Source organism: Misgurnus anguillicaudatus, chromosome 24, assembly GCF_027580225.2.
Source record: "Misgurnus anguillicaudatus chromosome 24, ASM2758022v2, whole genome shotgun sequence".
NCBI lineage: Eukaryota > Metazoa > Chordata > Actinopteri > Cypriniformes > Cobitidae > Misgurnus > Misgurnus anguillicaudatus.
Window position 1 is genome coordinate 35533659 of NC_073360.2, and position 13326 is coordinate 35546984.

The 13326-nt window shown below is 36.0% G+C and overlaps 2 protein-coding genes and 1 long non-coding RNA gene across 4 annotated transcripts in view; all 3 read right to left on the minus strand.

Annotated features, from left to right (window-relative positions):
• LOC129438952 (uncharacterized) overlaps window positions 1-13326 on the minus strand; it is a 194325-nt gene that overhangs the window by 65582 nt on the left and 115417 nt on the right. The window lies entirely within an intron of this gene.
• LOC129438958 (cytolytic toxin-alpha) lies at window positions 1395-6282 on the minus strand. 2 transcript variants are annotated; one of them, XM_073862768.1, is made up of 9 exons: window positions 6185-6282; window positions 5918-6025; window positions 5535-5654; window positions 5208-5279; window positions 4679-5108; window positions 4377-4529; window positions 4209-4269; window positions 3767-3859; window positions 1395-3421 (listed from the first exon to the last, which is right to left on the minus strand). In XM_073862768.1, exons 1-9 carry the CDS (start codon window positions 6238-6240, stop codon window positions 1410-1412), a joined length of 3105 nt encoding a protein of 1034 aa, XP_073718869.1. In that variant the 5' UTR covers window positions 6241-6282; the 3' UTR covers window positions 1395-1409. The 2 variants fall into 2 exon arrangements, with proteins under 2 accessions (XP_073718869.1, XP_073718870.1); XM_073862769.1 differs by lacking the exon at window positions 5208-5279.
• On the minus strand, window positions 7032-10566 carry LOC141361452 (uncharacterized). Its single transcript, XR_012367518.1, has 3 exons — window positions 9895-10566; window positions 8881-8958; window positions 7032-7128 (listed from the first exon to the last, which is right to left on the minus strand). It is a non-coding gene; the product is annotated as an uncharacterized lncRNA (long non-coding RNA).

The window sequence follows — 13326 nt, forward strand, 5'->3', positions numbered from 1 at the left end:
GTGCGCACGCTTTCTGTCTCCCTGCTTTTATTACTTAAAACAAAACTGACTCGATGGCGAAAGGTCGGAAGACCAAATCATATCCACAGAGGAAATGTTTTTCGTGTTGTTACAGTAACACTTTGTTTACAGTTTTGCGCTGCTCAGCCTGGATTAGATCACAGCGCGTCCGATTCGTGAACTGACTCCTTTGAACGGATTCGTTTGAATGAACGGTTGAAACAACAGATCTGTCCCAACACTAAACTCACAAGACGTCACTGTCAGCACAATCAGTCACTTATAGCGCCTCAGAAATGAGAATGTAAATGTGTTTAGAAAGATTTGCCATAAATAACAGTCTCAACTAAAAACCATAGACATTTACTATGTTAACTTTATGATGAATAAATATTTTATCAGGTCTACCAAATAAGGATTTTATCCTACAAAGCAATAAAAGCCATGGTAAAAAACTGATCAAAGATGACGACAGCAGAGTGTCAGGTAATATCTGTGTCTGATAAATGCATGGTGCAGAGGAGGTTGTAAAACTCTTCAGAAAGACCAGTCATATATTTTTAAAAACTTTGACTTAAATAGCATTTAAAATATCTGCTAATAATGATGAGAACATTTAGATTATTATGTAGAAAATCGGCCAAACATATCGGCCATCGGCTGCCCTGATTTCTAAAAAATCGGCATCGGCCAGAGAAAAAGCATATCGGTCGACCTCTAATAATGACAGCAATCTAGTTTGTCATGTCCTAATGGGAGAAGCATACAATACATCTCCATGGCCAGACTGGGCCTAAGAAGATGCCCTGGACTTTCTCACCCAAAACGGCCCACCACACCCTGCTCACAACACACCACAGCACATTGGCACAACATAAATGCTACTTATACTTTTGAGGAAATCAAATTAATTATAATGTTATGCATTTGAACTATATGTATCTGCCAATTACAATTTACTAACTATGACATAAAACTGCTTTAGTTCACTACAGACATTTTAATTAATCATGTCTGACAGCTTCCTTTGTTGCAAAAACCACATTGCACTGATCAAATATTCCACAATCCAACAAATCCAATATGTTTAGTTAGTAAAAAAGCAGTGACAAAATATGCCAACAGGGGTGACACTCAGACAAAGGCAATCAAATGAGTTTGTTGTAGTGTGAAAAGCTTTAATCTCACCTGATTTGTGAGATGTATGGCAGACACTGAATGAATCCTCTCACTTCACTCTCATCATCTGTCCAGTCTATCAGCTCTACTGGTTTCTTCTCTGTTTGGAGTTTCAGCACTTCTAGGAGGATGGAGGTCTTTTTCTCTGAGAGGTTTATGATCCAGACTAAAGAGAACATTGAAATCATGTGTAATCAAAGCAAAGAACATAGTAAAATGGATCAATTTTATTATTTTACATGTATCTCACCATCCACAGGTACATATGTTTCCTCACTAGGTTTGCTGGTGATGTTCTTATAGACAGCAGATACTCTGACTCTATAGCAGGTGCTGTGAGGTACAGTTAAAGTACATTCACACTGAGGTCCTTGTGTTAATACTGATGACCAGCCCTCCAGTCCTGCTTCTCTATACTCAACCATATACTGCAGAACTGGACAATCTTCATCTGCTTCAGCTTTTAACCAGGTTAGTCTGATAGTGTTGCTGTTCAGCTTATTAACAAAAGGTTGCCCAGGAACTGGTGCAAGTCTGCAAGTCTTAAAGGTACTGATCCCACTGACATAGCTCATATAGTCCTTGAATATGATCATATACCTCAGCTGATACTGTGTGTTTGGTTTCAGATGTGACACAGTATAGATTTCTTTCAGAACTGAGGCATCTATGACTATAACACAGTGTTCCCATTTATTGCGGTTAATACCATCAGCCAAAACTCTGTACTCCACCACATATCTTTCAGGGATTTCGCTCAGTGGATGTTTCAGCTTTATGTCCACACTGGTGTCTTCTACATGCATTATTGTTGCAGGATCTGGATTTGAATCAAGCTTTATATTTCTGCTCACAATCTCACCATTATAATAAAACTGCACAGTGTGCCCATTAAAGTCACCTGGTACAGATGCTGCAATAAATTTAGTTTCTTCTTCTTCTTCATTTGTCTCTTTTGCAGCAATGAACATTTGTAGGTCAAAAACAACTTTCTGGCTGATACAAACAGACTTGAGTGCTTGCAGTGGATTTATGTAATCTGCTCCGGTCAATGTGCACATTTTCATTAAAGTAATGTGCTGTTTCATAGCAGCGAGGAAAGAATCTTCAGCATCTATTGGGGAAATAGTGAAGCAAAACACTCTGCTCTTCTGTGGATTCTGTATGAAATGCTGAAGCTCCTTCTGTGATTTCACAATACTGATGTTGGCTGCTCTACACATATTTAAAACTACAAGTTGAATGTCTTTTGTCTCAAGCCATTGTTGTGTGTTATCTGGATTAAATGGAGACTGGTCACTGATGCTGATAAGTTCTTGTATGCTCTTCTGTCCTTCTTCACTGACATTTAAGGTTTGAATAATTTCTGCAATTTTTCTTTGAAATTCTGTTTGATATCCCAGCAGAAGTTTTGAAAAGATCTTAAATTTCTCTTTCAAAGCAGGAAACCATGTCATCACACTCAGGTTATCATAGTCTGTCATCATATCCTCACACATCCTGATCTGTTTTCTTAGATTTTCTAGAATGTTCTCTGCTTTATTCAGCAAGACTTCACTTAGAGCAGAACATGCAGAAGTGTTCTCCAGTTTCTTCAGAGGGTAAAGCCAAACCTTCAGAGGAACCGCTCTCTCACCTTTAGATCCAAGCAGATCTGGTAGAGACGCATAGATCTCCACTGCCTCATCAAAAGACATTGAACTCTTCCAGTCACCCACATCAGCATACAGCTTACAGTCATATAAAATGCTGCTTGATTTTTCAGTGTCTGTAAGGCTTGAGAGTATGTCTTGCACACTGAATGTGGATGTTATTTTTTTTATAATGTTTTCCATTTCAGTATTTTTCTCTTTGCTGATCCTCTCATTATCAAACACAAATAAGAATTGCGCCCCATAGCTCACAGCTATGATCACATGTGTAGCTGTTGTTGTATTAATGAGTGATGGAGAAACTCCTTCATGTAACAGTGTTGGACTGATCATGTCCAGTCTGGTGGTGGTTTTATAGTGCAGTGTAACTCGGTCCTGATGTTCAGACTGAACTGGATGATTCAGAAAAGCTGCAGCTCCGCTCAGTTTTATCAGCCCACATTGAGCACTTACTCGTAACATAGGTGACATTTCAAAGGCTTTGCACCTCTGCTGATGAGAGTCATCTTCCAAAACCTCTGTATGTGTTTTCAGGTGGGGCCAAGATACTGTGTTACTGGCTACAGTGGGTTTAACCCACAGAAATGCATCTGTAAACACATTCACAGTATTTTAATAGTCATTTACAAAAGTTTTAGTTGATTTATTTAAATCAAATTAATTTATATCACTTCAGACCAATAAGTAACAGGTAGAAGGAATTGATATTATGTGTATGTAGTATATGAATAATCGTAATGTCTATTATTGGTACCGAATGATAAGGCCAACGTACATAGCACATGTCTTCAGCAAACTTTAAAGTTAATGATACATAGTGATATAAATTATATTTTTCATTCAAAACATAAAACAATTGAAGATGTATAAAACACGTAGCATGTATTTACTAAGAGCTGAACTGTATCTGCTTCAAAAATGCCAGCAGGACCTACCTGAAGAGAAAGAATCATTGCGGCAGTCATACAAAATTCCAAGGTCCAAATGGCGACCAAGAGCGACAACCTCAGTTACATCTTTGGGCAAACCTGTAAATCATGTAGAAAATGATTGGAGAGTAATCATCTGCCTATCTACCCAGTTTTCTTTAGAAAGTCCTTTGAGGAAAGATTTTTATACTGGAATCATTTATTTTAGAATATTATATTACAATTAAAAATTAAGAATCCTTCATTATTTTTATAAACAAAATAGCAGCAAAATTAGCATTTGATTAGACTACAAAATAACACTAGCGTTCCCCAGTTTAAAATATGCACTTTGCTAAAGAGATCCATGGTGGCATTTTCTCATTATCATAATTACTGGTAGAGAAAACAAAACTTTAGAAGAAAAAAGCTGCTGAGTGTTGGTTGGTGAGTGGAGTATTATACATACCGGTACTAGAAAGTCCACTGTGGAAATATTTAGCTAAATAAGAATATTCAGCTTCTACATCCTTCACAATATAATACAAAACAAAATATAAATATTGTTAGAACAGCTTTAATTCTTTAAAAAAATGTTGCTGTATTTTTCTATTTTGTTGCAAATTTTGTTAGTTACCATGCTCTGTTCATAAAGTTTTGTTCTTAAGTCTCTGATCTCCTCTTGTTGCTCTTTAATGACTCTGTTCATCTTACCGAGAAGCTCAGTCTTAAAACCTTGAAGATCTTTAAACTCTTTCATGTCTGTACTGTCTTGTGTTGAGATGGTAACCTACACAAAGCACCATCAACAATGTAAGCTAATTTACAAAACTAAAAACAAGTCATTACCTTTTAAAAAAAGGTACAAACCAATAAAATATTTACATTGTATGTATTTTTTATGAAAAACTGTAACAATGTAAATAATTTTACAATCACCTCTGTCAGGTTGTGTCTCTGTAGTGCTGGTACAGTGTAGTGTTGTCTGACGTGAGTCTCACAGTAAGACACACAGCAGGTCAAACAGGATTTAACAGCTTTGAGCTTCATCTCAGTACAGATATCACAGGACACATCTTCAGGTCCAGCATAGCAGTGAGCAGGAAGAGCAGGACTAAACCCAGCCTGCTGTAGTTCATCTATCAGTTTAGCTAAAGCAACATTAACATTTAACACAGGCCGATCTCTGAACCTCTTTCTGCACTGAGGACAAGCGTAACATTCAGCTTGAGTTGGTTTGCTCCAGTAGATCTCAATGCAGTGTTTGCAGTAACTGTGTCCACAGGGAATAGAAACTGGATTCTTGAAGACCTCTGTACACACTGAACATCTGTAATGATCCTCTGTCAGCAGTGTGGCTGAAAGTGTACTGTGGAAATAAGTGTGAAATTGATAGAGAAAGTTCAGACACGATTTACAGCAACATGATATATGCACTATAAGAAAAGATCAGCTTGAGTAAAAGTACCTGATATCTGGAGACAGCACCTCCTCTCTTATTTTTTCATCAAATGGCTCGATAACATTTTGTTTTAAAATACTGTAGGGATATACGATAATAAAAAGATCAAAACAATTACTATAAAATACTAACAAAATACATATACTATATATTATGTTAAAAGTATTTAACCGTTAGAATGTACTTTGAATTATTTTAAAGTATTTTGTAACATTACAAAGGAGAAAATCTCTCAAAATATGCAGTTAACCTTTACTGAAAACTGGCCCGGCCAATTAATCAATATAATCCATACTGATCAGACATCCTGTTTTACAATCTAAATTCTCATACCTTTCATCCTTAATAAAACTCAGTGTTCTATCTGTGAAATGTATTGGTCGATCCATTGAATGATCACTTTGTAGAGATGTCCAGGAAGGGGCTGGAGATGTTGCTTCAACTGGTGTTAACCTTTGATTGCAGGACACAATGTTAATATTTAAAAAAAATTGCAATACCAACAAAAAAAGCTGTAAAAATTGTTTTAACCTGATTCTCTGTGTTCTATCTGTGAAATGTATTGGTCGATCCATTGAATGATCACTTTTTAGAGATGTAGAGGAAGGGGCTGGAGATGTTGCTTCATCTGGTCTTAACCTTTGATTGCAGGACACAATGTTAATATTTAAAAAAATTGCAATACCAACAAAAAAAGCTGTAAAAATTGTTTTAACCCGATTCTCAGTGTTCTATCTGTATACTGTATTGGTCGATCCATTGAATGATCACTTTTTAAAGATGTAGAAGAAGGGGCTGGAGATGTTGTTTTATTTGGTCTCAAACTGTGATACAAAATAAGGATGATACAATTGTAAATGTTAATGTAGAAACAGGTGGTTTATGCATACAGACAGTATATGCTAAAAATATTCAAAATATTTAAGGCTAGTTGCAAAATTGTATTTAGGTATTGTAAAAAAAATTATTTAGGTCAATCACACCTTTCAGTCTTTCTTATACTTTGTGAAATATTTTTAAACTGCACTGGTCGATCCATTGAATGATCACTTTGTAGAGATGTAGAGGAAGGGGCTGGGGATGTTGCAAAATACAAAATTACATATAACCGATTTAGTACAACACGTGTTTTACCTAATAGCCCTTGTGTTATCTTTAAACTGCACTGGTGGATCCATTGAATGGTCACTTTGTAAAGATGTGTAAGATGGAGCTGGAGATGTTGCTTTATCTGGCCTCAGTCTTTGTTAAAAAGGAAACAATGATACTAATATGGTGAAAAACAAAAACATGCAAACCACATAAAAATACCCTTTAGTTTATCTAAGATATCAACACTACATGTATTGCAAACCTTACTGAGCTGTCTTGCTGTGTACTGGAGTCGCAAACATTTTCTATTAGTATCCTAACCAAAATGGATTCTCACAGGAGACTGATTTGTTTTAAATAGATACTCATTTGTGTATATTTATACTGAAAGCTATATCAACAACCAGAAACTCTATATTCTTACTCATTCGGACCATGTGACATCACTGTGTTTTGTGCAAACCTTACTGAGTGGTCTTGCTATGTACTGGATTGTCAAACCTTTTCTAAAAGTAGTATCCTAACCAAAACGGATCTTCATAGTAGACTGATTTCGTATAATAGAGATTCACTTGTGTATATTTATACCGAAACTAGTCAGCTGTATCATCAACAACCAGAAACTCTTAATATTCTTATACCTTTTATTTATTATTTAAAAAAAATCATATTCTAAGCAAGTAAATAAAATACAAAATTATATATAACAGAGTTTGTAAAACACGTATTTTACCTAATAGTCCTTGTGTTATCTTTAAACTGCACTGGTGGATCCATTGACTGATCACTTCGTAGAGATGTGTAAGATGGAGCTGGAGATGTTGTTTTTTCTGGCCTTTGTGAAAAAGAAAACAATGATACTAAAATACTAAAAACAATTAAACATTGATAGAAGCATGCTAACCACATAACATACATTCAAGTTTATCTAAAATATCAACACTACATGTATTGCAAACCTTACTGAGCTGTCTTGCTGTGTACTGGAGTCGCAAACATTTTCTAATAGTATCCTAACCAAAATGGATTCTCAAAGGAGACTGATTTGTTTTAAATAGATACTCATTTGTGTATATTTATACTGAAAGCTATATCAACAACCAGAAACTCTATATTCTTACTCATTTGGACCATGTGACATCACTGTGTTTTGTCGTCGCCATTTTTGTGTCTGGTCACAGCTACGCGCCTTGCTTTAGTCCAGTGGTTCTCAAACTGGGGGCCACGAGATGGTGTCAGGGGGCCCCAGTTTTGTGACAGTTTATAAAATACATTCATTTATCATCAATTATGTGTAATTAAACCTAAAAAATAAGGCTACTAACCAAAAGCACTACTTTGTATAATTCAATGTCTTCTCATTAATATAGTCATGGTACCCAGTTTATATGTGTGTTAGTTTATCTTGTACATATTTATTCAGTATTATTTCCTTATACTGGAGATTGTATAGTTCTAATACTTATACAGTTATTAAACAATTCTAACAAATAGATACTGTTATTTATGGTATGTGTTATCTGATACATGTGCATTATTGCTAGTCACGTTTTAGAACATATGACGCCATTTCCCGGTATCTTGTATACTTGTGCATATTTTGAACTTAATTACAGGTGTTAATGCTGGTTATTTAAACAAATGTATATTAAAAGGAATATTCCATTTTCCTAAAAGAAAAATCAATTTTCCTAAAAGAAAAATCCAGATAATTTACTCACCACCATGTCATACAAAATGTTGATGTCTTTCTTTGTTCAGTCGAGAAGAAATTATGTTTTTTGAGGAAAACATTGCAGGATTTTTCTAATTTTAATGGATTTTAATAGACACCAACAATTAATACTTAACTCAACACTTAACAGTTTTTTTCAACGGAGTTTCAAAGGACGATAAACAATCCCAAACGAGGCATAAGGGTCTTATCTAGCGAAACGATTGTCATTTTTGACAAGAAAAATAAAAAATATACTCTTTTAAACCACAACTTTTCGTCTAGGTCCGGTCCAGTGCGTGCGACCTAACGTAAATGCGTAGTGACGTAGGGAGGTCACGTGTTACATATATAAAACGCACATTTGCGGACCATTTTAAACAATAAACTGACACAAAGACATTAATTAGTATCAGTTGACGTTCGTCCTCTGTGACCTCTTGACATCATGACGTATTGCGTGGGGTCAGGTGGTGCATCATGACCGGATCTACGGATCGTTTTGCTAGATAAGACCCTTATGCCCCCTCTATTGTCAACCTCTGTTCTTTTGAATGTTCCCTTCTGACTGTCTGTTTATTTTGTTTGTCAATTGATTAATTTGGTGAAGCGACCTTGGGTTCTTAAAAGGCGCTATAAAAAATAAGATATTATTATCACTTTTATAAATCAAAGAAAAAGCCAGGATATTGATTATTAAATATAAGTTAAATCTGCTTAGCTAAAAAAGACAAACATCTTGTATGACATGGATGAGTAAATAATCAGTACATTTTCATTTTGGTAAGTAAAGTCAACTGAAAAAAAAAGGACTACCAGCTACAATATATAAGTCAAATAATGTAAGTCAGTATATAAGTAAAATAATCTTACTGTTCACACACCATCTTCCCCACATCCTCTTCTGAGTCTTGTGTGTCCATATCCACACTTACAACCCACCAAAGTCTTCTGGGGTACATCACATACACACACGCACACAAAAACAATACTCAAGATTTAATAGTAATAAAATCGGGGAGAAGAGGTTAAGATAGTGAGTAATTTAAGCAATAATTTGTATGTGACCAAAAATAAATGAATCACATTTTATATTATACTGTCAGTGATTAAACATGAATACAGCAGCACGTGTAAAATGTATTATCTCCCTGCTAAAAAAAACAGCATACCAGCAAGACCAGCATATGTTGTGTTTTGGTGCTGGTTTGCTAGTGAACACCAGCTAAACCAGCATCAGAACCAGCATTAGCACCAGCTAAACCAGCATTAGCACCAGCATCCCATGCTGGTCATACCAGCAGCATATGTTGTGTTTTGGTGCTGGTATGCTGGTGACCATCAGCTAAACCAGCATAGACCAGCATAATTCCCATGCTGGTTTTGATGATGTTTTTTTCAGCAGGGCTGTGCTCGAAAAATATAAAATTCTGACGCATCTAACGTAACGTTACACACGTCTAAGCTACTGTATATTAGAAATGTAATGACTATTAGATGTAGACAAGGCAGTTTGTCCTGAACTTCATTTAACTTTAAACAAGTGAGAACTCACTACATAATATCCACTATATTTGAAAAAAACATACACAACGTAATTTTATTACAAAACTAGCATTTAATGACTCTACCCGTTTCTTACAACAGTACCTGTTAGATTTCGATTTTTCCTCCTCGTCAATGACGTTACTTGAATAATGCATTCAACCGTACATGTTTTACTACAATACAATACAAATTTTACAATATGTAAGTAAAACACAAAAATGATAACTTTTGGTACATTGTACTGTTCCTTAAATAAGTTTGTCACGATTATTTACCTCAGCTTTATAGGCCTACCGTTACTTTTACTTTCGTTTCGTGTCTGTTGCGCAGTTAACTTACTTTAATTCACATATATCAGTGTAGATTTCCTGCAGTTCTGTCGTCTGGTGATTTATTTTCAGTTTATAAAACTAAATACCCAAATCCGAACTGAAGAGAACAGGTGTGTTCGACATCGGCTGTGGCTGGATGTAACCGATCGGCGAGATTAGACGCGTGCAGGCGGGGAGGAGCTGAAAACCGAGACGTGAAGTCGGACGCGCTGTGGTTCCCGTAGCTTGCTGCATTTACGTCAGGCATGGCTGATCACGTGCCGTTTGCTTGCTTAATCGCATTAAACATGATTTGTAAGATGTAAACTACATAAAAAGTGAATTATACTGTTTTGAATGTCCGTGTATGAGCATGAGTGGAACTGAAGAGGCTTACAGCAGTGTTTTTACAAGAATAAAGAGTTCAACATAAGCATATATTATTTAAATACCAATGTAGTGGGGTCTACGTTTTTTATCCATTTTATTTTGATGAAGATGACACAATATAACATCGCGACTACATGAAAATAACTTTAACTGTTATAAAAATACAGATTTGTGAGCATTTGTGGAACTGAGGGCGTGAAAATAAACACGAAATACACGTGATTGTTGTCATGTGGGGAATCTGACCAATCGTGAAACAGCTGTGTCGTCATTACAGCCCGTGCAGCTCCTCTTCGCGAACTGCGCTGGCTAACTCAGGCGGCTGATCTCGAACCGCTCTCGTATGGAAAGAAATCAGACTCAATATTATTAACAAATACATGCACAGTTATCTGTGAACTGGATGCATGTTACAAATGTATTTACTATCCACGAACAAATGTCTTTAGATTTGAATATGTGAAATTCAGAATTTGAATGAACGTGTATCGATTTGTACAAATGTACAAATACACATGTTTTATTGTGTATTCAAATATCATAATTCGCGCGTGCAAAAAGGGAGATGTGCATTTGTGGATCAGGTGACACGCGTGCATTAATCCCGTTCTGTTCATTTGTATATTGAGACTTTCATTTCGCAGTTTAAAGCATTTTATGAGCCAAATACAAACAACTATCAATAAATGAACTAAACAGATGTCTTTGATTTTGTGTCTGCGAATTTTAATATTTACGTGAATGTGCATCGATTTGTACAAACAGAGACATATTTGTGAATTCAGTTGGCATATTTCGTATCATTATTTCACAATTTGTGCACGCAAAAAAGAGGATGCGCATTTGTGGATCAGGCGACGCGCGTGCATTAATCCTGTTCTGTTCATACGAGTTTTGAGACTTAAGTTGCGTGGTTTGCATTGAAAGATCCACGAGCACAGATGTGCTATGAAAAGAGTCAACACTGGGTGTCAGTCTGGCGGAGTTTCGCACGTGGCGGTGGGTTCTGTTTTCTGTGTTTCCCTTTGGTCTGGTGTTTTTGTAGCATTACGTTTATTATCTATATATATTAAATGTTTTAATGGCTTGGCTACTGAGATGTGTTTGTGTGCATGTATGTAATGTATATTTATTGTCCTTTGGTGGTAAGTCAATTATTTTTACAATTTAAAACATTTTGAAAAGTGATACTTTCATGTATTGAACTGTGCCATTTATTAAAATATTTCATAATTTACCTGTTTTCTGTTGTTTCTTTTTGCCTTGTGTATGTGGCCTACGAGTTTGTTCTACAATTATTGTGTTGCATGCATGGACATTGGTATGCCCCAGCCTGTTTGTGTATGGATGGCACTTCACATCATGGGTTTGTGCTATATTTATGTATTTATTAAGAATGTCCACATAGTGATTATTGGAGCAATTTTATTGAAACAGGTTATAAAAATACCACAATAGAAAACTGGGGAAAGTATGAAATATTTAATAAACTGTATTATAGAATACATTAAATTATTGTTTTTTTTTTTAGTATAAACCATTCAAATCTTTAGTCTTTATAAATATATAAAAACATACCGTGATAAAAACGCTACACTAAAGGGAAGGGAACAGACCCCGACAGAACACCCGAAATCAGCCGCCTTGGACCTACTAATTAACGCAATCCTGTATTACCGCACTGACAAGCCAACCGCATGAATGCAACCACGGCGCTTTTTACATTGAATTAATGAAACTAGCTATGACCTTCTTGTTTTTCACATCATACATGTATAATGAAGGCCAAATAAATTGGTAAGAGGTCATTTCGTTAAATCACAGGCTACAGCCAGGGCTGGATTGTCAATATTGGGCGAGTGCCCCAGGCAATAGGGGGTCACCAAGGTCTCCAGACTGCGGCCAAAACGTTTTTACAAGTACTTGAGCATGTGCGGGCACTACGGAATGCACGATCGGGTTTTAACCGCTCAATTGCATGACGCGTAATCGCGTATATCGTTTTATGTCACCATGCGCTCGGTTGATTTTACCGATGGATCTACGCAGCCCTGGTAAAGTTAACACATCGCACTCAGAACCGCGCCGGTTAAACATTACAGCGATGAGAGATAAAGAGAGCCGGACAACTTTTAGCCTACATTAACACTAAAAACATTATAGACGAGAATAAAGGTCTACATCAGTGCCCAAGGAAAACTAGATAAAAGATGAGAAACGTGTAAAGGATACAAGCATGTAAACTGCTGCCCTGCCACTCATCTCATTAAAGTATGCTATCTAGATATAACTTATTGTAGCCTATATGTAGCCTATCTTATGCCTAGTTTAGGGGGTTGTATGAATCTTTGATTTATAACTTCCTATTCTGAAAGTTTCATTAATTGTGCATAATGATGACATGTGCAGCAACTGCATAGTTAAGTCTATTTAGTATTTTTCAGTAATGCAGTTATTTTGGGAAAATGTCAAAATATTGCATTGTAGGCTTATTTAAGGTGTGCCCTAAATTTTCTGCTAGCGCTCCTAAAATTTTAAGTCAGGGGCTACATTGCTCCTAATAACAAAAACGTTAGTCTGGAGCCCTGAATGACTAGTTTAAAATAATAAATAAATAAATAAAATATATTGGGGGGGGGCACTTCACTGTGTTAATCCGGGCCTGGCTACAGTGAATGCGTGAGAAAGTGAAACTGAGATAATAGAATGATAGCGTCGTCTGCAGATTGTCTGCAGATGCAGTATTAAAGATTAAAATAACTTTTTTATAGTTTTTTCTTTGTGTATCTGCAACATCCGCCCGTGGATGAGGAAGCTGCAGCCAATGTCGTTGGCTTTTTTCTTTATAGTGAACTGACTGAACACTTGACTCTTACCTGGGCATTTAGATATTCAAGTTTTCATTATTAATTTCTGGGTGAAACATTTTAAGCATGATGATCATCTGTCGACTCGACAGTTTCAGCACGTCCTTGCGGAGAGACTTTAACGTCTTTTTGTTCACTCCCCATGAGCTGAACGATTTTATTTTGTACTTTTTTATATATATTTTCAACATATATTCAAGAAA